Here is a 25,101-nt window from a genome sequence, read left to right as displayed (position 1 = left end):
CCAGGTGGCCCAGTACCTACATTCTTTAAAAAAAAAAAGTCGCCCCAATTCCTTTTACCCTATCTCTCAAACAGGCAGTCAAGTAAAGTGCAAGTTACCCTTATTTTAAACCCTAAGTCTTATTACAGTCAACTAACCCTCAACAAAGGTGCCAAGAATATACAAGAAGGAAAAAAACAGTCTTCAAAAACTGGTGTTGGGATAACTGGATTATCTGCATGTAAAAGGATGAAAGTGAACTCTTATCTTACAACATATATAAAAATCAACTCAAAATGGATTAAAGACTTAACTGTAAGATCTGAAACCATAAAAACCCCTAGAAGAAAACATAAGGGAAAAGGTCCTTGACATTAGCCTCGGTGATGATTTTTTCAATTTGACACCAAAAGCCAGGTAACAAAAAGGAAAAACAAGTGGGACTACCTTAAACTAAAAAGCTTTTGCAAGACAAAGGAAACCACCAACAAAATGAAAACGCAACCTACTCAATGGAAGATATGTGCACATAAAATATGTGACAAAGGGTCAATATCCAAAATATATAAAGAATGTTTACAACCCAACACTTAAAAAACTAACAATCTGATTACAAATGGGCAGAGGACCCGAACAGACATCTTTCCAAAGAAGACATTTTTCCGAAGACCTTTTTCCAACAGATACATGCAAAGATGCTCAACATCGCTCATCGTCAGGGAAATGAAAATCAAAACCGCAATGAAAAACCACAAATCAAAACCTCACAACTGTCAGAAGGGCTAGAATCAAGAAGACAAGAAATAACAGGTGTTGGCAAGGATGCTGGGAAAAGGGAACCTTCGTGCACCATCGGTGGGAATGCAAACTGGTGCAGCCACTAGGACAGTATGGAGATTCCTGAAAAAGTTAAAAACAGAAATACCATATAACCCAGTAATTCTACTGTTGAGTATTAAACCCTCCCCCCCACAAATACTAATTCAGAAAGATGTACGTACCTCCACGTTCATCACAGCATTATTTACAGTAGCTGAGATATGGAAGACCAAGTGTCCATGGACGGATGAATGGATACAGAAGTGGTGCATATATACACAGTGGAATATTACCCAGTGATAAAAAGAATGAGGTCTTGCCATTTGTGACAACATGGATGGACCTAGAGGGTATAGTGCTGAGTGAAGTAAGTCAGAAAAAGATAAACACCATGATTTCACTTACATGTGTAATCTAAAAAACCAAACGAACAAATGAAAACTAGAAGCAGAGTCATAAATACAGAGGACAAACTAGTGATTGCCACAGGGGAGGGGGGTGAAGGGAGGAGCGAAATAGGTGAAAGGGACGAAGAGGTACAAACTTCCAGTTGTAATTAATCACCGAGATAAAAAGTACAGCAAAGGGATTACAGTCGCTAATACTGTGATAATGTTGTACAGTAACTATACGTATCATGGCGAGCACTGCACAATGTATAGAATTATTGAATCACTATGTTGTACAATTGAAACCAATATAACTTGGTGTCAATTATGCTTCAGTCAAAAAAGTAAAACACCAGGGTGCCAGGGTAGCTCAGTGGATTGAGCGTCAGCCTCTTGATTTCAGCTCAGGTCGTGATCTCACGTTTCATGAGACTGAGCCCCATGTTGGAGCTCTGCGCGGACAGTGTGGAGCCTGCTTGGGATTCTCTCTCTCCCTCTCTCTGCCCCAACACCCCCCTCTCAAAATAAATAAACTTAAAAAAAAAAAGTAAAACACCAAAAATAAATTTACAAACATGATTGACATTTGAAATAGAGTTCTGGAAATGTTATAAGAAAAATCGTAAAGGTGAAATTCAGAATTTTAAAAGCAAAGTTATTAAGTAGTTTCATAACGTTTACGGTGGAAACATAAATGGGACTACATCAAAGTAAAAAATTTCCGCACAGCAAGAGAAACCAACAAAGTGAGAAAGCAACCAATGGAATAAAATACTTGCAAACCACCTCTCATCAAAGAGGTTAATATCCAAAAAAATATGAACTCCTACAACCTAAAGCAAAAAAAAAAAAAAAAAAAACCAAAAACAGAACAAAAACAAAACAAAAAAACAACAACCCAATTTTAATAACAGGCAAAGGCCCCGGTAGACATTTTTTTCCAAAGACATACAAATGGCCAAAAAGTGCTCCTCACTAACCATCTGGGAAATTGACAAGAGCACAATATAACCTCACACTTGACAGGACGGCCGTTATCAAAGTCAGAACGGCAAGTGTTGGCAAGGCTGTGGAGAAAGGGAGTCCGCTCCCTTTGGAACTGTCGGTGTAGTTAGTCACTGTGGAAGAGTGTGGAGATGGCTCAAAAGCTTAAAAACAGAACTACCACGTGACCCAGCAATCCCACTTCGGGGGATATGTCTGAAAGAAATGAAGTCATTATCTCAAAGAGACAGCTGCACCCCCATGGTCGTCACAGTGTTGTTCGCCAGAGGCAAGGCAGGAGAAGGCACTGAATGTCTGTCAGTGGATAAATGAAATGTTACAGGTGTGTGGGTGTGTGTGTGTGTGCGTGTGTGCGTGTGGTGGGGGGGGTGGGGTGGGGGTGGATATTCAGCCTTAAAAAAGCAAACTCTGGAGCACCGGGGTGGCTCAGTCGGTTAAGCAACCAACTCTTGACTTCAGTCCTGGTCGTGATCTCATGGTTCGTGAGATCCAGCTCCATGTCCGTCATTGCAGAGCCTGCTTGGGATTCTCTCTCCCGCTCCACCTGCCTCTCCCCCACTCACTCTCTCAAAATATAAGGGGAAAAAAAAAAAAAAAAAAGGAAATCCTACCATTTCTGACACGGATAAACCTGGAGGATATTATGCCACGTGAAATAAGCCCCAAACAAAAAGACCATGATCTCAATTATAGGTGGCATCTAAACAAATCAATCTTATGCTGTGGTGCCTGGCTGCTTCAGTCAGAGAACATGCAACTCCTGACCTCGGAGTTGGTTGTTCAAGCCCCAGGTCGGTGTAGAGACTACTTTAAAAAACAATTTGGCGCGGGGGGAGGGGTCCCCGGGTGGCTCAGTCGGCTGAGCGTCCGACTTCGGCTCAGGTCATGATCTCACAGTTCGTGGGTTCGAGCCCTGTGTCCGGCTCTGTGCTGAGGCTTGGAGCCTGGAGTCTGCTTCAGATTCGGTGTCTCCCTCTCTCTCTGCCCCTCCCTTGCTCATGCTCTCTCTATGCCTCTCAAAAATGAATAAAGGTTAAAAAATTTTTTTTGGAAAACCAAATCAAACTCATAGAAAGAGTAGAATGGTGGTTGCCAGGGACAAGGGAGTAAGAGAAATTGGAAGATGTTGAACACACAGTACAAACTTTCAGTTATAAGTTCTGGAGCATGGGGACTATACGGTTAAATGTGTTGTATACTTGAAATTTGCAGAGAGTAGTTTTTGGTTTTTGTTTTTTAATGTTTGTTTATTTTTGAGAGACAGAGACAGCAGGCAAGGAAAGGGCAGAGAGAGGGAGACACAGAATCCGAAGCAGGATCCAGGCTCTGAGCTGTCAGCACAGAGCCCGACATAGGGTTCACTGTGAGACGGTGATGAGCCGAAGTCGGACGCTTATCCAACTGAGCTACCCAGGCGCCCCTGCAGAGTAGATGTTAAGTATTCCCACATCACACACCTAGAAAGGTAACATATCTGAGATGACAGATGTTAGCCCGACTATGGGAATCATTTCATGTCCACTATACCCCAACATCACGTCACATATCTTAAATATATAAAATCTTAATTTACTTATCTTACTTCAATAAAGATGGGGGGGGAGGATCCTGAATCTTCCATTTATCACTCAACACTGGGCAGGTTTCTTTTTTTTTTTTTTTTTTTTTTTTTTTTTTTTTAATGCTTATTTCTGAGACAAAGACAGAGCATGAGTGGGGGAGGGGCAGAGAGAGGGAGACACAGAATCGGAAGCAGGCTCCAGGCTCTGAGCTGTCAGCACGGAGCCCTACGTGGGGCTTGAACTCACAAACTGTGAGATCATGACCTGAGCCGAAGTCGGTCGCTCAACCGACTGAGCCACCCAGGCGTCCCTGGGCAGGTTTCTTAAGCTATGAGAGGGGAACAGCTACTGTCTGAGATAGTAGGGAGTGTGAGTGAATACATTCTGGGGTGAGGAAATGTTTGTCATCCTCTATGTGAGGCCTGGAGATCCAGCCTCTTTCAGTCTGTTAGTAAAAGTCAAACTAGCACAGTGAGATGCAGAGGTGGAGGGGACGGTCAGGTGTAGGGAGCTCACTCTAATCTGAAAGGCTAGACGTACTTTTCCTGAGCCAACAAATGCCACTTCTGCTAATTCAAGTTGGGCTTCTATACTTGCTACTGGAGTCCTAACTGCAAGGGAGGCTTTTGAAAACTAGTGCAGGGCTCTAAAAAAAATGGCACATTGATGTAATTTTTTATAAGAATCAGTCTCTGCTAAGACCACCAAGTTGTCCTCTTCAAATGCCGAACAGAGTGAGCAGCTGCATGTACGATGTCACTGTCCAGAGGTCACTGAGTGAGCACGTTCCACCTCTCCAGGGACTTGTCTCGTGCGCTCCTCTGGGTAACAGGCAACTCGTTCTGCTTTACAACTTCAAACATACCCACTCTGCCCAGGTACAAGCTGAAAGGCCTGCTCACTTCAGTCTAGCTAAGAAAAGGCAAGGCTACATGGATTTTAAGATCTCAGCGAGGCTCCAGTGGGATCCCGTTTTCTCCCCAAACGTGCAGGTCACATGCTGGCACGTCTCATGGAGGCACTGCTGAACACCAGGCACAGATTTTTCAGATCAAGCTCTAGCTTAAGCACAGCCTCTCTTACTCATTTTCTCCCCCCACCCCCGACTCCTAGCTTCTATATCCATATTACCGGGAAGTGTTTGACTCCTCTATCAATACCAATGGAAATTAAACAAGAATTTAGTACCTCTGCAATGCCTCCTGGACTGTTTCCATAACACAGCTGTAAGCCTTTAAAAGTGAAGGAAAAGGTTCCATATATAAAATGTCCTGGAGACCTTCTAAAAGGAAAAAATCCATTTGATTTGCCCAGACACAAATATCAAATAAAAATTTTAGAATTCACAATCAAAATGCTTAGTGAATGTAAATTTTTTCTGTTTTCGAGAGAGGGAAAATCTCAAGCAGGCTCTGCCCTGTCAGCTCACAGCCAGACATGGGGCTCAAGCACACAAACCGTCAAGATCGTGACCTGAGCACGCCCCAGGGAATGGAATTTCTGCTTAATTTATGTGTCTAGTTAATGGGCTATTTATGGGGGAAAAAATCCTAAAAAAACATTTAAATGGACTGGCCTATCTCGAACATAAAGTCTGTAATTGACGGTCTTTATGCTTTGGATTATCGAATGAGTACTGGGTGTTCTTAAATAATCACATACTACCACCAGTTGGCCGGCTTTTTAATTACACATCTCATTTTTACAGAGTGCACCGCTGAAGCACATCATCTGGGACATGAACACTCGCTATCCTGCAATAATTTCCTATTCATGTTTTCTAGGTCACCCCTGACTGCTGCTGGGTCACATTCACAGCATGGCCCCAGTCCAGCAGCGTCACCAAACCCTGGGAACTCATTAGAAATGCTAATGGAGCACCTGGCCGGCTCAGTGCATAAACCATGTGATTCTTGACCTTGGGGTCATGAGTTCGAGCCCCAAGTTGGGCACAGAGTTTACTTAAAAGAAAATCACTTTTTTTTTAATTAAAAAAAGAAATACTGAAAATGTGCTCCTGAGTCTGACCTGCTGCCCAGCAATGTGCTTTAGCAATCCTTCCAGGTACCTGTTAAACTTGGGTAACCACGATGACCCAGAACCCTCACCAGCTGACATTAAAGCAGGGGTTCTTAACCTGGGATATGAAGTCAAAGGCAAATGTGCCTTTTCCTGGGAGGAGCTGCCCAACTGTCAACCTTCTCTAAGGGATGTCAACCTAGAAGCAGGTACCACCACTGCCAGTCATCAAATTCAGATTTCACTTCTGCAAATACACACCAAGCCAACATGTTCTCCAAGCCCTTTAATAATATTCACTTAAAACAGCTGAGGCACAAGCAATAATAAAACTGCATTTTTTGTTACAAGAAAGAATTTTGTGTAATATCTGCATCATATACCAATTTTCTCAAACTCTCTTCGGCAATATTTTGTTAATACTCTGGTCCAGAAGTTGGTTCAACAAGGTCAGAAAAGCAGAAATTTAGTTAAAAAAAAAAAAAAATCAATTACCGAAGGGTAAGAGGACTCAAACATTTACTGAGTGCCTACTATGGCCACCGTACTAGGTTTTATGTACTTTACAGAAGTTCAATGTGAATGTTAAGTCCTAGTCATCTGTTAACAGGCTAGCGGGACACAGTCAGGTAAAGCCCATCTTAAGTGTGCTTTCACCTTAAGTACAACTGTGGAATCGAAAAATCGGTCTTTCCCAAGGAAACGCACCAACATGCACAAATACATATTTCCATTTCCAAAGACAGTACCCAAACATGCAACATTAGGACATGGGCACACTCAGGTTGTCACCACTCTACCTAAATCTTGGGCTGAGGACCACTGGGCCAGCATCGCTCCTACTGACTGCGTGGTTCTGTCACCATTTAAAACTTTAGATAGGAAATGGTGTTCAGCACATTAAGTATCTGGGGAAAACCTTGCTTGGTTTTTTTTTTTTTTTTTTTAACAAAACGACTTTCAGAAGTGGCACCTGTTCTGAAAACCATCATTTAAGTAAGAAAATGACAGCATAATCAGCTCTAATGGGAAGATACCACAGGCATTTCAACAAGTATTACATCAAAGCTGGTTATTTTTCAGAAAACTAAGTGATACCCAGCTCAGACTACAGAATTCTCCAGAGCATATAGCCTTCACATCCTCCCACACAGCTAAGTTAACCCCTCACTCCTCCAACTAGTCCTTAGTTTCTCTGGGTCCATTCCTCCCTTGCCAAGCTGCCTGCCCCTTGTTCTTGCCTCTATATACTAACTCTAACCTATATTCTGGATGCCCCTGGTCTCAACACTCCCTCTGGCTGGGGTGGGCACAGGACAAAAGCTTGTTTCCTACCGATGTGGTCAATCACTGACCAATCGCCATTGCCCTGCTTTGGATTTGGGATCTATTGGTAAAACTGACTGGCATGTTTGCACTGGTCACCTCCCTATCCCCACAAAAGAGCAGGCTGGGTGTTATCAAAAATAAAAGCACACTGTTTAAGGGTTCAGGATTACACACGTGGAAGATACACAAGGAAGAGTCCTTAAATGTCTGAGTCGCGTGGTCTGATGTTCTTTTACAGACGAGAATACTAGGAGATAAGTTCGGAGATGTAATGTGACGTGCCAAAGGGTGTGGGGATGTCCAGAGGCAAAAAGTTAGAGCCATACTGCAAACACTCTCCTTTAGATCTCAACCACAACAAAAACCCAAGGTTAAGGAAAATTTGTAAGTAAAACAAAATAAAAAGTCTGGTACCTAGGAAAAGTCTTTGGGATCTCTCCAGATTTTTAGACAGAGTAAAGGTAACCTATACAGGGAGGAACTGTTACTCAGTTCAACAGATGACAGCAAGTACCAAGGATCTTTATTCTCAGGCCCGATGTTGAATCTGTGACTGCAGAAAACACGTCACTATTTTGAGAACACCTCCATTCTTTCCAAGTCTTCAGCTACAAGGTTACACCTTATTCTCATCGTAACAAGATAAATGAAAGAGAATTAAGGAGATACACTGAAGATAAAAGCAAAGGGAACAAACATTTTACAAGCGTATCATCCCAGCTACCTAAAAGTTAAGTTTCAGATTTACGACAGTGACAGAACCATAGGATTTCGGTGAAAACCAACACAAGTCAGATCTTTTAAAAAAGGTGGGGGGGGAGGGGGGGGATCAACTCAAAAATACAAAGTCAGGCAAGCATGCAAAATTCAGAGTATAAAAAAATGCAAGGCCTGGTTGTCCAAACAAACATATACCTCAGGAAAAGGTGGATTTGAAAATAGATGCTAAACAGAAACAAATGAATTAAAAGCTGAAAGGGACACTTCTCTGAATTAGCAGACCAACTGCCTCATTTATAAAGAGGAAAGAGGGCAGACAGTAATTGGTGAAGCTCACATGGCTAGATTAAGAATGACACAGATCTAATTCCCAGTGCTATCTGCAACTACATACAGCTAAAATACATGGAGATAAATATCCAGAACACATTAAGCCCACTGGTTAAACAAAACATTTCAAGACAAATGCACAGGGAGGTGAGTTAATACAGCACAGCAGCACATCTCATGTATTAAGAGATTAAAAGGAAAGAAATGACCTCTCAAAGATTTTAATGCTTAGTTTTGATAAAGCAGGCTTCCATCCAATTCTTTTATGCAGAACAAAATGAACTAGCTTTAAAAAAAAAAAACGTGCATTCTTCAACTTTCTCCTACATTTTCTTGGCCTATCTTTCAAAACTAAGCACAGAGTATTTTTAACGTAAGAAATGTGACGCTATATGTACATTTTAATTGCACATTTTAGGAATAAAATAAATCCATGATATTTCGGTAACTCGTAGTGTATTTATAAAATGAAAAGACTTCTATCAAAATACACTTTTCACTGGGAAAAATAAATAAAACAGATAAATGGATCTACACAAAGTAAAAATTAACTTTGGTAGATTTCAGTGTAGGACAGTCCATAACCAGCCTATTTGCCCTTATTCCCCCAGAGCTGCTCATCTTCCGAGTTAAGATTTTAAAAATATTTTTAATTGAGATTATGTTGATATTGGTTTTTCATTCCACATCATCTTCAGCCAAGCTCTGAGCACTTACAATTCTCTGAAAGAGAAAAAAAAAAGTTTAATTTTTAAATGTCCTTTACAGGAGGCAAGAATATACAACGGGAAAAGACAGTCTCTTCAACAAATGGTGCTGGGAAAACTGGACAGCTACATGCAAAGAAATGAAACTGGAACACTTTCTTACAGGATACACAAAAGTAAACTCGGAAAAGAATTAAAGACCTAAGTATGAGACCTGACACCATAAAACTCCTAGAAGAAAACATAGATCGTAATCCCTTGGGCATTGACCTTAGCAACGCATTTCTAAGCATGTGCCCTCATGCAAAGGAAACAAAAGCAAAAATAAACTATTGCAACTATACCAAAACAAAAAGCTTTTACACAGCAAAGGAAACCAACAAAATGAAAAGGCAATGTACTGAACTGGAGGATATTCATAAATGATATATGCAACAAGGAATTAGTATCAAAAAAATATAAAACACTCATACAACTCAACACCAAGAAAAAAACCTAATAATCTGATTAAAAATGAGCAGAGCACCTGAAGAGACATTTTTCCAACAGACACATGCAAAGAGGTTCACCATCATTCATCGTCAGGGAAATGCAAATCAAAACCACAAGGAGCATCACCTTACACCTGTCAGAATGGCTAGACTCAAGAAGACAAATAATAAGTGTTGGCAAGGATGGGGAGAAAAGAGAACACTCGTGCACTGCTGGTGCGAACGTAAACCGGTGCAGCCACTGTGGCAAACAGTAAACAGGTTCCTTAAAAAATTTAAATAGGAATACCATACGATCCAGCAATTCCATTGCTGGTTATTTATCCAAAGAAAATGAAAATACGAATTCGAAAAGATGTACACAACCCTATGTTTATTGCAGCATTATTTACAATAGCCAAGATATGGAAGCAAACTATGTGTCCATCAATGGATGAATGGATAAAGAAGTGGCATATATATAATTTAATGGACTATTACGCAGCCCTAAGAACGAGATCTTGCTAATGGCAGTATGGATGGACCTAGAGAGTATTATGCTACGTGAATTAAGTCAGACATGGATGAACACTATCTGAATTCACTTATATGTGGAATCTAAAAAACAAAACGAACAAAAAAACAGACAGAGACCCATAAACACAAACTGGCAGCTGCTAGAAGGGAAGTGGGGGAGGGGGCATAGGCAAAGCGAGCGAAGGGGAGTGGGAGGTACAGGCTCCCAGTTATGGAATGAATGAGTCACGGGAATAACAAGTACAGCATAGGGAATATAGCCCACGATCGTTTAACAATGTTGTGTGGTGAGACAGAGGGTAAACACATCAGTGAGAAAAGCAGACCATAAAGTATACCTGTCAAATCAGTAAGCAGTACATGTGAAACTAATGTAACATTTTGTGTCAACAACACTTCAATTAAAACCAGAATTTCAAGTTTTTTGAGTGAGTGAGAGAGAGAGAGAGAGAGAGAGAGAGAGAGAGAGAGAGAGAGAATGTGCACACATGTGCAGAGGAGGAGCAAAGAGAGAGAATCCCAAGTGGGCTCCGCACCAGCACACAGAGCCTGATGTGGGGCTCGAACCCACAAACCATGAGATCATGACTCAAGCTGAAATCAAGAGTCATGTTTAAACGAGTGAGCCACCCAGGCACCTCCCAAAAAAAAATTTTAAGGGGTGGGGGGAGATGTCCTCTGCGGTCAAAGAAATCAAATCTTGCTAAAGTTTACCCATTCTACAATTTCAACATTTAACACTCTTAAACACTGTTATCAAAGAAAATAATGATCATGCGGTCAGTCCCATTTCAAAATCCAAGTTAATAAAGGAAGAATAACATGCACTGTTTTAGAGGTTGGTCAATTATATAACTAAAACCAAAAAGAATTTAAGATCTCTTTCACTCCCACATAAACTAAGAATACTGATTTTTTACTGGTCATCTTAGCCTCCAAACATTTCCCTTTTTGGCCTGAAAATGCTCCGAAGTCCTCATACAAGAAAGTACTTCCAAAATTAGCATTTGAAAATATGTCAAAATAATATGAGATAAGTTAACTAAGTAAAGGAGGCCATTTTTATAAAGAGGAATTCAGGCTTCATCCCAAACTCATCCATATTTCACAAGACCTCACCCTGAGGTCAATCTTCCAAAAGCACCGCGCTATGCTGCCTTTCCAAGAGTAGACACTATAAGAGCATTCTAATACAGACACGCTAGGAGCCACATTAGTCTAAATAAAAAGGTTTAAGACCAAATCTTTGGTTTTTCAACCCTCTCCCTTAAATCTTTGGGGACTTGTTTTCTTTCTAGTCCCTTCTCCAACTAGTTGAATAAAGATCAGTTTGAAGAACTAACCAGTCATTTTATTAATTTTTAATCACATCAACTATGGGAATTAACACATGAATACACAAACTGTTCCAAAAAATAGATTCATTTCAGTTCCTGGAGACGATTAAAAATGAACAGAATGCAATTTTAATCAACTCTTAAGTTATAGGTCATCTTTTATACAAATCGTACTGTGTTCAATACAGATTTGAGGATGTAGTTAAATAGCTCCAAGCTCAAAGCCCACCTTGGCAAAAGCGGAGGCACTGGGGCCTTTAGACGAGTGAGGTCAGAGGCAATCTACAATCCTTTGTGATCTAGTTTCAGGCTGTGCCAATCTTAGCTCCTCTGTCCTCTGCCAGGCCACTTCGCTGAATGCATGGGCTCACAGAAGGTAGAAAGCTACTTTTAGAAAGTAGCTGAGAGGGGCCTGAATTTTGGTATGTGAATACCAAGGTCTGAGATTTAATACTATGAGACGCACTTCCTTCTTTTTTTGTTTGTTTGAAGTAGGCTTCACACCCACGACAGAGCCCAAAGTGGGGCTTGAACTCAGGACCCTGAGATCAAGACCTGAGCTGAGATCTAGAGTCAGATGCTTAACTGACTGAGCCACCCACGTGCCCCTGAGACACACTTTCTGATCCGCACAGAGGGCACAACGACTAGATCTTATGACCGCTCACTCAAACGTTATCAGGGAAGACCATTTTCAAGCACGGGTATCTCCAATTCGGATTTCATCCCAAGAATGAGTTTCAGAATTTCATCATGTTCACTAGACTAGTTTTTCTTTGTAACAGTAAGAATGGCCTTTATGGTTTCACTGATTTTTAAAAGTCCATGTCCCTAAAACATTTCTTTTTTTATATTCTACTCACTTTTGTTAACATTTCAAATCCTCACCTGACTAATTGTCGGAAGCTTGGTCAGAAGCATCTGGAACACTGGCGGTGGAAGAGTTTGCTGTAACACTTGCAGCAACTGCTGCGGCTGTCCACACACCGCAATCGCATTTGTCAGATGGTCTACACCCTTCTCATATTCACCTGGAAGATTTACATAAAAGCAATGTGACCTGGAAAGCCTTTGTTTGCCTCTGTCAAAAACTCAACTGTACAGCCTTCACTACGTTTCCAAGTGATCATGACCAAAAACATCAAAGAAGTAAAAACCTGGAAATAATCTGCGGTACCTTCATGTAACTGAGTATTATGAAACCATTAATAAGAACGAATCAGATCACATGCACAGATATGAAAGGATCTTCAAAACACATACAGAAGGGGAGAAATTAAGTGCAGAAATCTGCAAGTATATTACTGCTTACAGACTTAGAATATTTCTGCAACGTATTAAAAATTGCTAACAATGGAACAGTACTTTTCTATGAGAAGAAAGAACTGAAGACCGGGGACTGAGGTGGAAAAGAAGTCCAAGTTCACTTTACACTAATCGCTCACACTATCTGAATGGCAGCACAAGCGGATACAGAAAAAGCCCTAGGAGGGTGGTGCATCCGGACGGCGAAAGACTCCCGTCCTGTCCACCCACCACCCTGCGCATCTCTTTCATCTGCCTGCTCCGGAGCCACAGCCTCTATAAGAAACCAGTAAGCGAAGTTTTCCGACCCTGAAGAAGAAAATGAGCGAGTAAGTGACTGAAGAATGGTGTATGAAGAGGAACTGCCTGCTTTAACATTTTCACTTGAGAAAATCTGAAGACTGAGGTATTCAAACTGAAGAAAGTACAACTCTACAAAGAAGTATTTAAAATAGGAAACACAAAAGACTGAGGTGCCTGAGTAGATCAGTCAGTGGAGCATCTGACTCTTAATTTTGGCTCAGGTCATGATCCCAGGGTTCGTGGGATCATGCCCCACGTCAGGCTCTGAGGTAAGCGTGGAGCCTGCTTATAATTCATTCTCATTCTCATTCATTCTCTCTCTCTCTCTCTCTCTCCGCCCCCCCCACCTCTGCCCTATCCTCCCTGCCCCTCTCCTCTGCTCATGTTCTCCCTAAAATTAAAAAAAAAAAAAAAAAAAAAATTATAAAAAAGAAAATTAAGACTTAGGTCTTCAGCCTGGGCTTTGACTTTCATCAGGGGACAAATGACTCCATTAACTTGGAAATTAAAACGCCACTTGGCCACTGAATCCTCATGCCGTTGAATTTACAGGCAATGTAGGGGATTTACACTGTTGCCTGGGGATATTAATTCTGATTATTAAATGGAAATAAAGCTACTACTGGAGTGTTAGTGTAGAACACAGGGGATTGAGACACCTCCTAATATTTCTAAAAATAATGCAAACAGTTAATGACCAACCAAAGCAATTCAATGCAGATGAAACCATTTCCTCTCTAGTTTGTAGACCTGAGCCCATTCAAGGTATCCTAAGATGAGATCTGGCTCAGTTAACAGAATATGCTTATGGAAGACCCCTAGATGGAGGAGACCATGTGAAATGAAGTTTACTGCCTAAGTCAATTATGCCTTCACTTGGCTTACTTTGATGTTGACTTTTCCCCTAATTCTAACCACCTGACTCTTCAACCTTGAGCTGGGCTGGTAGTTTCCACTGGGAAAAAAAGCAGCTTGGCAGAGTTGTTAAGTAACCCTCTGTATGGCATTGAGTTAAAGTGTGGAACATGAACTTGGGAAGAAAAGTAACTCTTCCCTGTCCCTCCTTGACCTTCCCCCTCAACCACCATGAGTTACTGTCCTTCTCAATCTGGATCTAACAGTTCAAGTCAGACAGATGGCCACAACACATGGATCTTCGAGATAATCCAAATAGAAGTAATTAATGCACTATACTCTAGTAGTTTGGACTATAAGTAAAATAATTTAAAATAATGTTTATATTTTGGGAGAAAGAAGAAAACTTTGATAGACATATTTATGAGCATCAACAAAAAATTTTGAGAATTTGTTTGCGTGAATCGATATACAACCTATACCCTTAGACACAGATATCCCTATCCATGCAGATTTTTCTGTTCGGATATTTAATACAGCCTCTTAAATGAGCCCTATGAGGATTTAAGTGCTTTACTATCACCCTATGATTAAACCTCACATGTTTCTTAATGAACTGGGGTAAAAAAGCCAAGATTATTTTCTAATAAGCCATTCCCATTTTCATTTATAAATATTATCAGCCTACTATACCATCCAAATAAAATAATTATTTCTTACAGAAAAAATCAAAGCAAAGAAATTATTGGGAAGGGAGAAACGTGATCAAAAGTAACACATCACCACCACCTCAAACCTTTAATCTCTTTCCATAAAAACAGGTAAAATAACCACAAATGACCTACACTGTGTAGTTCAATACTATCCAAATCTAAGATACAGCAACGAGCATAAAAAAAACTTGACACTTGATACCATTTTTATCAACGACAGCAACTACTACTTCAAAGCTACTTTTGAAATAAAAGATAATTTGACACTAAAAATTTACAAATACATTTAAGACTTTAAATTACTGAATTATAGTTTTCAATTTGTCAGTGTGAGCATTTTAACTTCGTAATAGTAATGTTTTAAAAAAAGAACTTTTGTTTTTAGTTTATTTGAGAAAGAGAGAGAGAGAGAACGTGCGTGAGCAGGGTAGGGACAGAGAGAGAGGGAGACAGAGAATCCCAAGCAGGCCCTGCACTGTCAGCACAGAGCTCGATGCAGGGCTTGATCTCACACACCATGAGATCATGACCTGATCCGAAATGAGTCAGTCGCGCTCAACTGAACCACCAAGGAGCCCCTAAAAACAGAACTCTTAATCCTTGGTTGAATACATAATGCACAAAGCCTAAACTCTAGATCAGATTCAGTTCACTGGTCCTGAAATTAAGCACCGTGAACTCACTGTGTGACCCTGACAGGTAAATTAACCTTCTCCAGGAATTATATGACCCATTCCTTCCTATAAATACTGGAAAAGACCTACTAAAGATTAGGTGAAGAAGCTGAGGAAGCATATTCTTCCAGTTACTATTTATATATTGCATTAGGACTATATTCTCTAAACTGCTAAAAAATACCTCACTTGTAAAGATTACTTACTATAGTCTCTGTATCATGTATCAAGTAAACCTAAAATTCACTCAAAACATATTATGGACAAGGATGGCCCACAGCAAGTATTCACTTCTAGAGCCAATTTTCTTTCCTTTTTTAATTTTTTTTAAAGAGAGCGAGCGCGCACGCCCTAGGTGGGGAGAAGGGCAGAGAGAATCTTAAGCAGGCTCCATGCAAAGTGTGCAGACAGACATAGGGCTCATGACCTGAGCTGAAATCAAGAGTCAGACACTTAAACTGAGCCACCCAGGTGCCCCAAGAGTCAGTCTTAAATAAAATAATCCTCCCATTATTAAGTGACTTGTCTTGAAATATTAGAATACCTTTCTTAACAGCTGCTGTACTACACACACAAAAGTCCCTTACCACCACAAATTTGTATTAGTGTGAGGAATTCTAATTTCCTAGTCTTTTAATGATTATTACCTTGGGCTAGCAACTCTTCACCAAGCTGTATTTCTTCAAGGAAGAATTTCTGAACAGCTTCTGCATCTTTAAGGTCAGGTAACTGTTTGGAAACAGAATATTTAATACATGATACCAAAATTACGCTGGGAATATAACCAATACACAGAAAATCATTGCACTAAAAACAAAAGAACAAAAAACTGAAGAGCTCATTATAAAAAATGATAAATTTACTCTTCAATACTCACAAGCATTAGTTTAGTATCTACATTTAAATGAATGCAAAAAAAAAAAACTTACTGATTAAACTGAAATTAGAACAGTTCTTAGAAAGCTGTGCATCAAACTTAAAAAATGAAGAGTACAATTATCTATACCATAAAATATGCAATTTACTATTTACACTATTTTGATCCCCATTATTATACATTTTTATATAACTATAACCAACTGTTCCTCTGATCCATTACTTTGAATAGATTTTACATGCATCTAAAAGATTACATGTAAATGGTAGGAGACTATTCCATGGAGAAATACAGGATTGCATAATCACAATCTGTTTGTTGGACATCTGAGCTACTCCTAATTTGTCTAATACAAACTGTTAAGCTTTTGTCTAATTTGTCTAATACAAACTGTTAAGCTTTACTTAAGTTTTTGGTTTTGTAGTTTGTTACATATTATCAGACTACGGTAATACATAATGCCACTAGCTATAGGACTTACCTCTTTATTATTTTTTTTTTAAGTTTGTTTATTTTAAGGGACAGAGGAGCAGAGAGAGAATTTCAAGTAGTCTTCGCACTGTCAGCACAGAGCCCCACACGGGGCTCAAACCAACAAACCCTGACCTGAGCCAAAACCAAGAGTTGACTGCTTAACTGAATGAGCCACCCAGGTGCCCCAGGACTTGTCTTTTCAAAAAATGTAAACCTATTATTAAAAAGTCCTGTTTTGGGGTGCCTGGGCGGCTTGGTCGGTTAAGCATCTGACTTCGGCTCAGGTCATGATCTCACAGTCTGTGAGTTTGAGCCCCGCGTCAGGCTCTGTGCTGACCACTCAGAGCCTGGAGCCTGTTTCAGATTCTGTGTCTCCCTCTCTCTCTGCCCTCTCCTGTTCATGCTCTGTCTCTGTCTCAAAAATAAATAAACGTTAAAAAAAAAAATTTTTTTTTAAATAAAATAAAAAAATAAAAATAAAAAGTCCTGTTTTGGGGCACCTGGGTGGCTCAGTTAAGCCTCTGACTCTTAACTTTGGCTCAGGTCATTATTTCACGATTCATGAGTTCAAGCCCCGCATCAGGCCTTGAACTGACAGCACAGAGCCTGCTTAGGATTCTCTCCCTCTCTGACCCTCCCGTGCTCATGCTCTTTCTCAAAATAAATAAACCTAAAAAAAAAAAAAAAAAAAAAAAAAGGGCTGTTTTATTTAAAAACCTAGACTTCTATTACTGGGAGTTTTTGATTCCTGACTTCTATACATTCTCATTACCAACAAACACATAAAAAATTTAAATTTCTGAAAGTAGAGGCATCTTTCATCAACCAGCCCAACACAGGCAAGAACGTGATTACACCTGAATCTGAAAATACACAGGGTGCATGTGTCTATACCTACTTTCTCATGTCAAGACAAAAAAGGTTACTGAAATATCATGAACATACTACGTATTTCAGAAAGGGAGTCTGGACATAATGGAACAAAGTGGCCACCTCTCAGTTTCACTTCCCTATCATCATCATCATGTCCAGTCTTTTAGCTATGTTGTGATTACTCAATTGTATCACAACAACAAAATATAACATTTATGGATTTCATTTTTCCTTGTTCCAACTTGGTATTTTTTTCTTTTCTTTTTCTTTTTTTCCAACTTGCTTTAAAAAGAACCACTACTGATCCAGTAGTCCAAGTCCTGGGAATCCAAGCAATGGAACTAATTCTAATAAAAAAGAAAAGGTATATGAGGTATATGTGCAACGACTAACATTTACTTACTTGACTTACACATGTCACAGAACATTTTTTTATCAAGCAGAGAAACCTATGTAGTCATTAAAAATAATCATGAACACAGGATCTATGAAAAGAAAAAAGTAGAAAGATTTATATCTATATGTACATATTACATCAAGGTAAAAATGTGCCACACGGTGGGATTCTGGATCAGAGGGTATGAATGATCCTATATAACTTCTGAAACAAACAGCATGTGGTTCTTTTAAAGGAAGCTGAACAAAGGAAAATTAATAATTAATGTTGTATTGTATTATTCTGAAGCAGCTGAGTGAGAAAGTTTGAACCTTTTGGTAGAATTGTTTTCTGCAGAGTATCATCTTATTGCCCCTTAAGTATTGCTCATGTAATAAACTGTCTGCGGTTAGGGCCAACAGGGAGGAAATAACGATGGACTGGATAATCTGCAGTTGAACTGACTTAACTATTCCGAGAAACAACAAACTGTATTTTAAAATAAAAAACTCAATGCCTGTTATCAACTAGCTTTCTCAAAATACACATTTCAAGTGAGGTATGAAGTATATTATACAACCTAAACAAAAAAACAGATTAAGTATTACCTTGGAAAGTCCAGCTCTCTCCTTGGCAAGCTTTTGTTTCTTTCTTCCTGCAAGACATGGAATATTTTCACGTTATCGTCATTAAAATGGGAATCAAAAGAAGTCAAACTGCTGTGACAGTCATATATGCTATTTGCGAAACATCCCTGAGTAGGGCTCTCCTATTCTCCTGTCTCCTTGTGATTTTGTCAAGGTCTTATAAATAGTTCTGGTCAATGAGCTATGGACAATGTGACATTTCTGAGCAAGAGCTTTTTCCTTCCCTCTGGGGCACCAAGATCAGCAATTTTCAAGACAGACAGTTCTAAGAGCTGATTAATTAAATATCACAAGCAGAGCAAGCCCCCCCCCCCCCACCCCAGTCTATACAGGACATGAAACACAAGCAAGAATTAAGCCACTGCTGTTAGAAAGTATTATAACTGAAATATAACAGATTTAATCTTTACTGCATGCTGAAATCTGACATTCCTAAATGGGAAAAAAGAGGGGGTAAGAAGACAGTGTTCAGAAATGCACTGCAAAATTCTTAACTACTGCTGGCTGGTTAAGGAAAAAAAACCACTGCTGGGGAGCCTGGGTGGCTGTCGGTGAAGCGTCTGACTTTAGCTCAGGTCAAGATCTCACAGTTCATGAGTTCAAGCCCCCTGTGGGGCTCTGTGCCTACAGCTCAGAGCCCGGGACCTGCTTCAGATTCTGTGTCTCCCCCCGCCCTCCCCTCCCATGCTCACACTCTGTCTCTTTCTCAAAATTAAACATTGGAAAAAAATTAAAAGAAAAAAAACTTCTGCCTACACTCTGGAAGTTGTTTTGTTTCTTTGTCTTGTTTTTGATATGAAAAGGCAATACTACCTATCTCAGAAGCAAGTGATGTTTAAAATCTTAATCATCAATTAGTCAACCCTTAAGCCAAATCAATAAAGGACACCAACGGTATTTTAAATTGCTATTTAATTATATGCTCCACATGAAGGAGTGTCAGCACAGAGGAAGCACTAGCTGTGTTTCTACCCCAGCTCTTCTCGCTACTAGTGTGACCCAGGACAAGTTACAGGAACCCGTCCCCCACTTTCTCCGGATGTAAAACTGGTCTAGAACAGTACATGCTTCACAGCGTTCTTGTGAAGATTAAATGAGTTAATGCATGTAAAATATTTCTTAACTGTGCCCGGTTTATCACGTGCCACACGAGGAGTTGTGCCATGCTGCATTACTAATCGTTAAAACTACCGGTAACACGGAGACTGTGGCAGAGCTAAGAAAGGTAAGACTCGAATGCTTATTATGTGGGTGATCTTTGGCAAATAAATCTCTTAACTCTGCAAAGATAAGGCATGTTCAATCTTACTACTACGAGGAACAAAAGCCATAAAGGACAAGCAAACGTCCTCTGAAAACCTTAGTGTTCTATAAATCCAAGTCTAATCAGTGCATGACTGAAGAGGTAGTGACCAGTTTGCCTAACTGCAGGGAGATGGGTTAATTTACCGTGGTCCAGGAAATTTCTTATCTCCCCTTACAAACTGGGTTTAACCACACCAGCAGCTCTCGCCAACTCTAGCCCCCAGTGTACCTAAAGTGCTACAACTCTAAGACTTAAATACAATTCTAGCAGTTTCAACAAAACAATATAGGTTAAATAAGCTGATCTTGTATGTAAATTTGAAGACAGTCCATCGCCTCCTGGCCTTTTGGCTAAGATCAAGTGAAGACAGCCCATTTTTCTTTTTTTTTAAATGTTTATTCATTTTGAGAGAGAGAGAGAGTACACACATGCGCACACACAAACGGGGGAGGGGGAAGAAGAAGGGAGGATCCCAAGCAGGCTCCCCCTTGTCAGGCAGGGCTCAGATCTCAAGGAAGTGTGAGATCACGACCTAAGCCAAGATCAAGAGTGGGACCCTTAACCCACCGAGCCACCCCTGCTGAGCCACCCAGCCGTCCCCCGTTTGTCTGTCTTTAGGCAGAAAATAATGAATACCATACTATACCAAGTAATTACTAAACATCACCAGTGCTGGAAGGAGACTGCCACGGCCAAAAGAGGAGTGGAAGACTGCACAGAAGAGCCAGACATGAAGACAAAGGAACACTCAGATGTGAAGGGTAAGCACTCAGTAAGTTTTAGATGCCACACGCCAGACACTATTCTAAGTATCACCTGGCTTACTTACTCCTCACAGGAACACTAAGACAGGTATGATTAGCATTTCCACTTGAGAAAATTTACCAAGGTCCCAACTAATAACTGGCGGAGGAGCAATTGAAAAGCAAGCAGCTGAATTTCAGGACGTGTGTACTCAAACATTACTCTGTATTGCCTCTATGTGCTGCCGAGAAGTCGTTAAGAGTGGCGACAATACGGACTCCATCTTTGGCCTTCCGTCTTGCTCAAGCTCCCTGGATGACCTCTCCTGGGACTGTGTGTTCCTGGACCCTTGGAGATTAATGCACGTGCCTCAGAAAGGCCCAAGGTGAGGACTGGGGAAGGCTTTTTCTTGGCCCCCCACGAATCTGAGAGAGAGAACATAGTCTTTCTCCTTCCTGACACACACGTAGTGCCACAATATATAATTAAAGGTTTGCTGTCATTTAGGTCAATGCAAATGCTTTGAGATGCATGCGAACCCTTCGATCTTGCAACAATGCCCTTCTGCTAGTCTCTTCACTATAAAATCTGCGGACGAAGGTCTGGACTTTGCGGGGGGAAAATCTGCAGCCGGATCACCATCTGACTCCCCCCCCCCCCCCCCGTTAAGTTATGCTGAATAAAACTGTAAACCCATGGGGTCACCTGCTTGATTTTCCAGTTTCAAAGTGCCTTCTCAGTTTGCAGAACAACTCTACTGTCCCTCCTCTACCTTCTAACAGACGTGAAGACATTCCCATAAAAAAATAAAAGGCACCTCAGAAATGAACAAGGCAAGTTTGTGGAATAAACAGGTACGTACAGTTTGCTAAGCCAGAATTTATGAAAAATGACAAAAATAATGAAACCCAGTAGTTAAGAACTTGTTTTCCATTACTATCCAATCTTAATAGTTGCTTTTTTTTTAATAGGATGAAGAGGAGTGATCTTCGTTGAATGTCTGACTGATAGAATTACCAATTTTAAGACGGTTTAGTTCCTTTAAATTTCTACCGGTAAGATTCTAGCTTTAGTTTCTTGAGACAATTTAATTGTCACCTTATCAGTACATAATACTATCTCTACGATAAAGGGAAAGATGGTAAGGGCCTGAAAAATCATGGGAGTTACACATTCAGCAAGCAAATTCAGCCCTTGACTCAGTATTTACTAGAAATTAGTCCCAAATGCTACTGTGTAAACCTAACAAGTTAAAAGAGACTTTATCTACTTTTTTTTTTTAATTTTTTTTTAACGTTTATTTATTTTTGAGACAGAGACAGAACATGAACGGGGGAGGGTCAGAGAGAGGGAGACAAAGAATCTGAAACAGGCTACAGGCTCTGAGCTGTCAGCACAGAGCCCGACGCGGGGCTCGAACTCACGGACCATGAGATCATGACCTGAGCCGGGAAGTCGGCCGCTTAACCGACTGAGCCACCCAGGCGCCCCGTATCTACTTTTAAAAATACACGTAAAACAGGAACTTACAGATTGTAGAATTACTCTGAATATAAGTTTTACTTCCTAAAGAAAATGTCAAATAATAATTACATTCATAAACAATCTTTAGCATCTATCAGTTACCATGTGCCAGGGACTGTACTAAACTCCGTATGTATTATAACATTTTACAGAAGAGGGAAACTAAAGCTTTAAGTCGGTTGCCCGAGGTTACTCAGCTAATAATTCAACTGACCACTGAGATCAGTGTAGACCATTGCTAATGCTGGAAAAAAAATTGTGGATTGAAGATGATGGAAAAGGGATTATGAAAATAATCTCTCAACTTGTCTAAAAGGACGGCTTTTATGATTTCTTCGGCCAAAAGTTAGTTTTCTCAAGGTTTCTAATAGGATTGCAGTGTTTCCAAAGTAAGAAAGGATTAACCTACTCTTTATAGAGCTCTGTAGCCATACCACCACCACCATGCCTCCAACTATTACTGAAATGGAAACTACAAGAAAATAATCTGAATTTCTAGTTAATGTTTACAGCCAGCCTTTGCAGAGGGGCTTTCTCTAGGTCAGGAATGATGGTGGGCACTTCAAACATCTCAATCTTCACAAGAACAACCAGAGGCAGGTGGCATCACCTGATTTTTACCAACTAAGAAAATTAAGATTCGGAGAGCCCAAATTATGCAGCTGATGTGTGACTAACCTGGGCCTGGAAAACTGAGTTTCTGAATCCAAAATGGCACCCTCCCCATCTATCTAACTGTAAATAAAATAAATTCTCTGTATCCCTTCCCTCCTAAAACAGAAGACAGCTGGAATTAGGTGTCCTATTGTAAATGGTACAAGATCATCTTCTAGCCCCAAGAGGGCAGGTCACTAGCCACGTGGGGCACTGAACACCTGAGACAACCTGCTACAGCTTAATCAAACAGTAAGTGTGAAATAGACGAATCATTTCTTCCTACATTCTGGGCTTTAATTTTTAGAAAGCGTTTTGACTGAACAACCCAGAAAAGTTACAAAAATATTTCTTATTGCTACAAATTTGCTCTTGGAGGCCTCCGGAATTCAAAGATCGCAAAGGTTTTGGTGGCACGACCTCCCTCGTTGGAAATGTCTCGTAAAAGATGTCGCAGGTATGAAATAAGACTGAGCCACAGGAGAAGCGCAGCCCTTTGGACTCCCCTGCAATTTCTATAGCATTCACTCATATCTTGGAAGCATTTTCAGGAAAGCTACCAAGAGGGTTTAAGAATGCAGCAGCGATACGGGTGCATTTGCGGAGCCAAGTTTCAAGCACAATTTCGCAAAATACAAATCACACGACTCTCGAGTTATGAACAGAGGTTTAAACAGGTGAACTGCAAAAGGAGCCCCCCCCCCCCCAAATCATAACACAAACCAGAGTGCATTCATACGACAAATGTTTGGGGGAAGACAAAATGGGAAAAATCGTCCCTCCAAAATGGAGGCAATCATGCGGGGCCCCAGAGGCAGAAAGCGGCACCGGGAGCGCGCAGCCGGCGCCGCTGCCTTTTTCCGCCTAGGAGGCCCGCGGCCGCCCTGCACCCCCGACGCCCCCCGCACCCCCGACACCCCCCACACCCCCGCGCGCGGCAGCGAGGAGCAAGCAGGCGGAGGCGGGGAGAGGCTGCAGGCCCCGTGCCGAGGGGACCCACTCACGTTCTCGAAGCCTGTTCTTGAAGTTGGGGTCACTTCTTCTCTTGCGGTCGAAGTAAATGCAATACCCGATAAAAAGAGCCCCGCAGACACCGGCGGCGATGGCGCTGTTCCGGCCCACCATCTTCTCTCGACCGAGGAGCAGGAGCGAGCGCCGCGGCGTCGGGCCCCGCGTAGAAGCAGTTGGCCGAGAACCCTCACAGCGGACCGCGCCGCTGCGACCTGTCGCTCGCCGCGAGGGACGCGGAAAGGCCGAGAGCACGCACTTCCGGCCCCAGCCTTGCGAGGCCCTCGGGCGTGTCCGCGGCAGTGCCTGAAGAGCAGCGCCGAAGCCGCTTCTGCGCCTGCGCAGGGGGCCTAAACGCAGTCGCCTAGGCGCCTCCGGGCAGGGTGTGCGGTGGTGTCAGCGTTTTGCGAGTGACCTCGCACTTCCGGTAGAGCCGCTGAGCGTGACGTCGCGAAGGCGGCGCGTGGCCGTCAGTCACATACTCAAAAGACTGTAGCTGACTTCTTTGCTTGTGCCAAAGATGGAAGGGAGTGGTGACAAATGCTTCGTGTTACTGTTGTGTAATATAGACAACCTGTGACTCGTTTGAATTGAACTGAACTTGCTTTTCAAGTTGTCACAATATGCTGTACAGCGAGCAACATAATCTAGTGATTCAGTGTTGAAAGAATATTACAATACAACCTTGTAAGAAAATTTGGAAGAAAATTTCGCTGGTTCCTGGAAAAACATAATGAATAAAAAAGATGAAAGATGGGAATGCAAGCTGGTGCAGCCACTCTGGAAGGCATTATGGAGGTTCCTCTAAAAAATAGAACTACCCTATGACCCCAGCAATTGCACTGCTAGGGATTTATCCAAGGGATACAGGTGTGCTGTTTCGAAGGGACACAGGCACCCCGATGTTTATAGCAGCACTATCAGCAATAGCCAAAGTATGGAAAGAGCCCAAAGGTCCATCGATGGATGAATGGATAAAGATGTGGTATAGACAATGAAGTCGAAAAAGAATGCAATCTTGCCATTTGCAACTACATGGATGGAACTGGAGGGTATTATGCTAAGTGAAATTAGAGAAAGACAAATCATATGACTTCACTCATGAGGACTTTAAGAGACAAAACAGATGAACATAAGGGAAGGGAAACAAAAATAATATAAAAACAGGGAGGGCGAGAAAACTGAGGGTTATGGGAGGGGTTGTGGGAGGGGGATGGGCTAAATGGGTAAGGGGCACTAAGGAAACTACTCCTGAAATCATTGTTGCACTGTATGCTAATTTGGATGTAAATTTAAAAAAATAAAACAAGTTAAAAAAATGAAATAACATGGGATGCTAAGTAGCCACACACTCAGGATTAGAAATAAAGTAATACATGGGATGTTCATAAAATTTTAGGGATGAATGAAAATTTAAATTTTGAGCATAGTGAAATGGTCCAGTATTATTTGCCTAATGTTTACATACTATGTAAACATACTGGAAGAAACTTACAAAACTAAATAGTGTATATTCAGAACATTATTTTGTGTGATAAAAATTTTCAAAGAAAAAGGAATTGATC

General features: G+C 41.0%; 1 protein-coding gene and 1 non-coding gene across 4 annotated transcripts in view; both read right to left on the bottom strand.

Annotated features, from left to right (window-relative positions):
- TOMM20 (translocase of outer mitochondrial membrane 20) overlaps positions 1–23,796 on the bottom strand; it is a 35,016-nt gene extending 11,220 nt beyond the window's left edge. For 2 of the 3 annotated variants that reach the window (XR_006194852.1, XM_042909230.1), the window contains exons 1-4: positions 23,533–23,796; positions 18,262–18,308; positions 15,701–15,782; positions 12,092–12,234 (exon numbers count right to left, since the gene is read on the bottom strand). Coding sequence is in view for 2 of the 3 variants with exons in the window: in XM_042909230.1 (XP_042765164.1) it covers positions 12,092–12,234; positions 15,701–15,782; positions 18,262–18,308; positions 23,533–23,653 (393 nt within the window). In the remaining variant the exon portion in view is untranslated. Of the gene's footprint in view, positions 1–6,044; positions 8,876–12,091; positions 12,235–15,700; positions 15,783–18,261; positions 18,309–23,532 lie in introns of those variants that run through there. The other variant, XM_042909229.1, reaches the window with a different exon arrangement.
- On the bottom strand, positions 22,975–23,109 carry LOC122202906. The gene has a single exon (XR_006194956.1). It is a non-coding gene; the product is annotated as a small nucleolar RNA SNORA14 (small nucleolar RNA).
- Positions 23,797–25,101: the final 1,305 nt, after the last annotated feature.

Source organism: Panthera leo, chromosome D2 (assembly GCF_018350215.1).
Source record: "Panthera leo isolate Ple1 chromosome D2, P.leo_Ple1_pat1.1, whole genome shotgun sequence".
NCBI classification, from domain to species: Eukaryota; Metazoa; Chordata; class Mammalia; order Carnivora; family Felidae; genus Panthera; species Panthera leo.
Note: the sequence above shows the minus strand (reverse complement) of the source record. Positions and strands in the feature narration are given on the sequence as shown.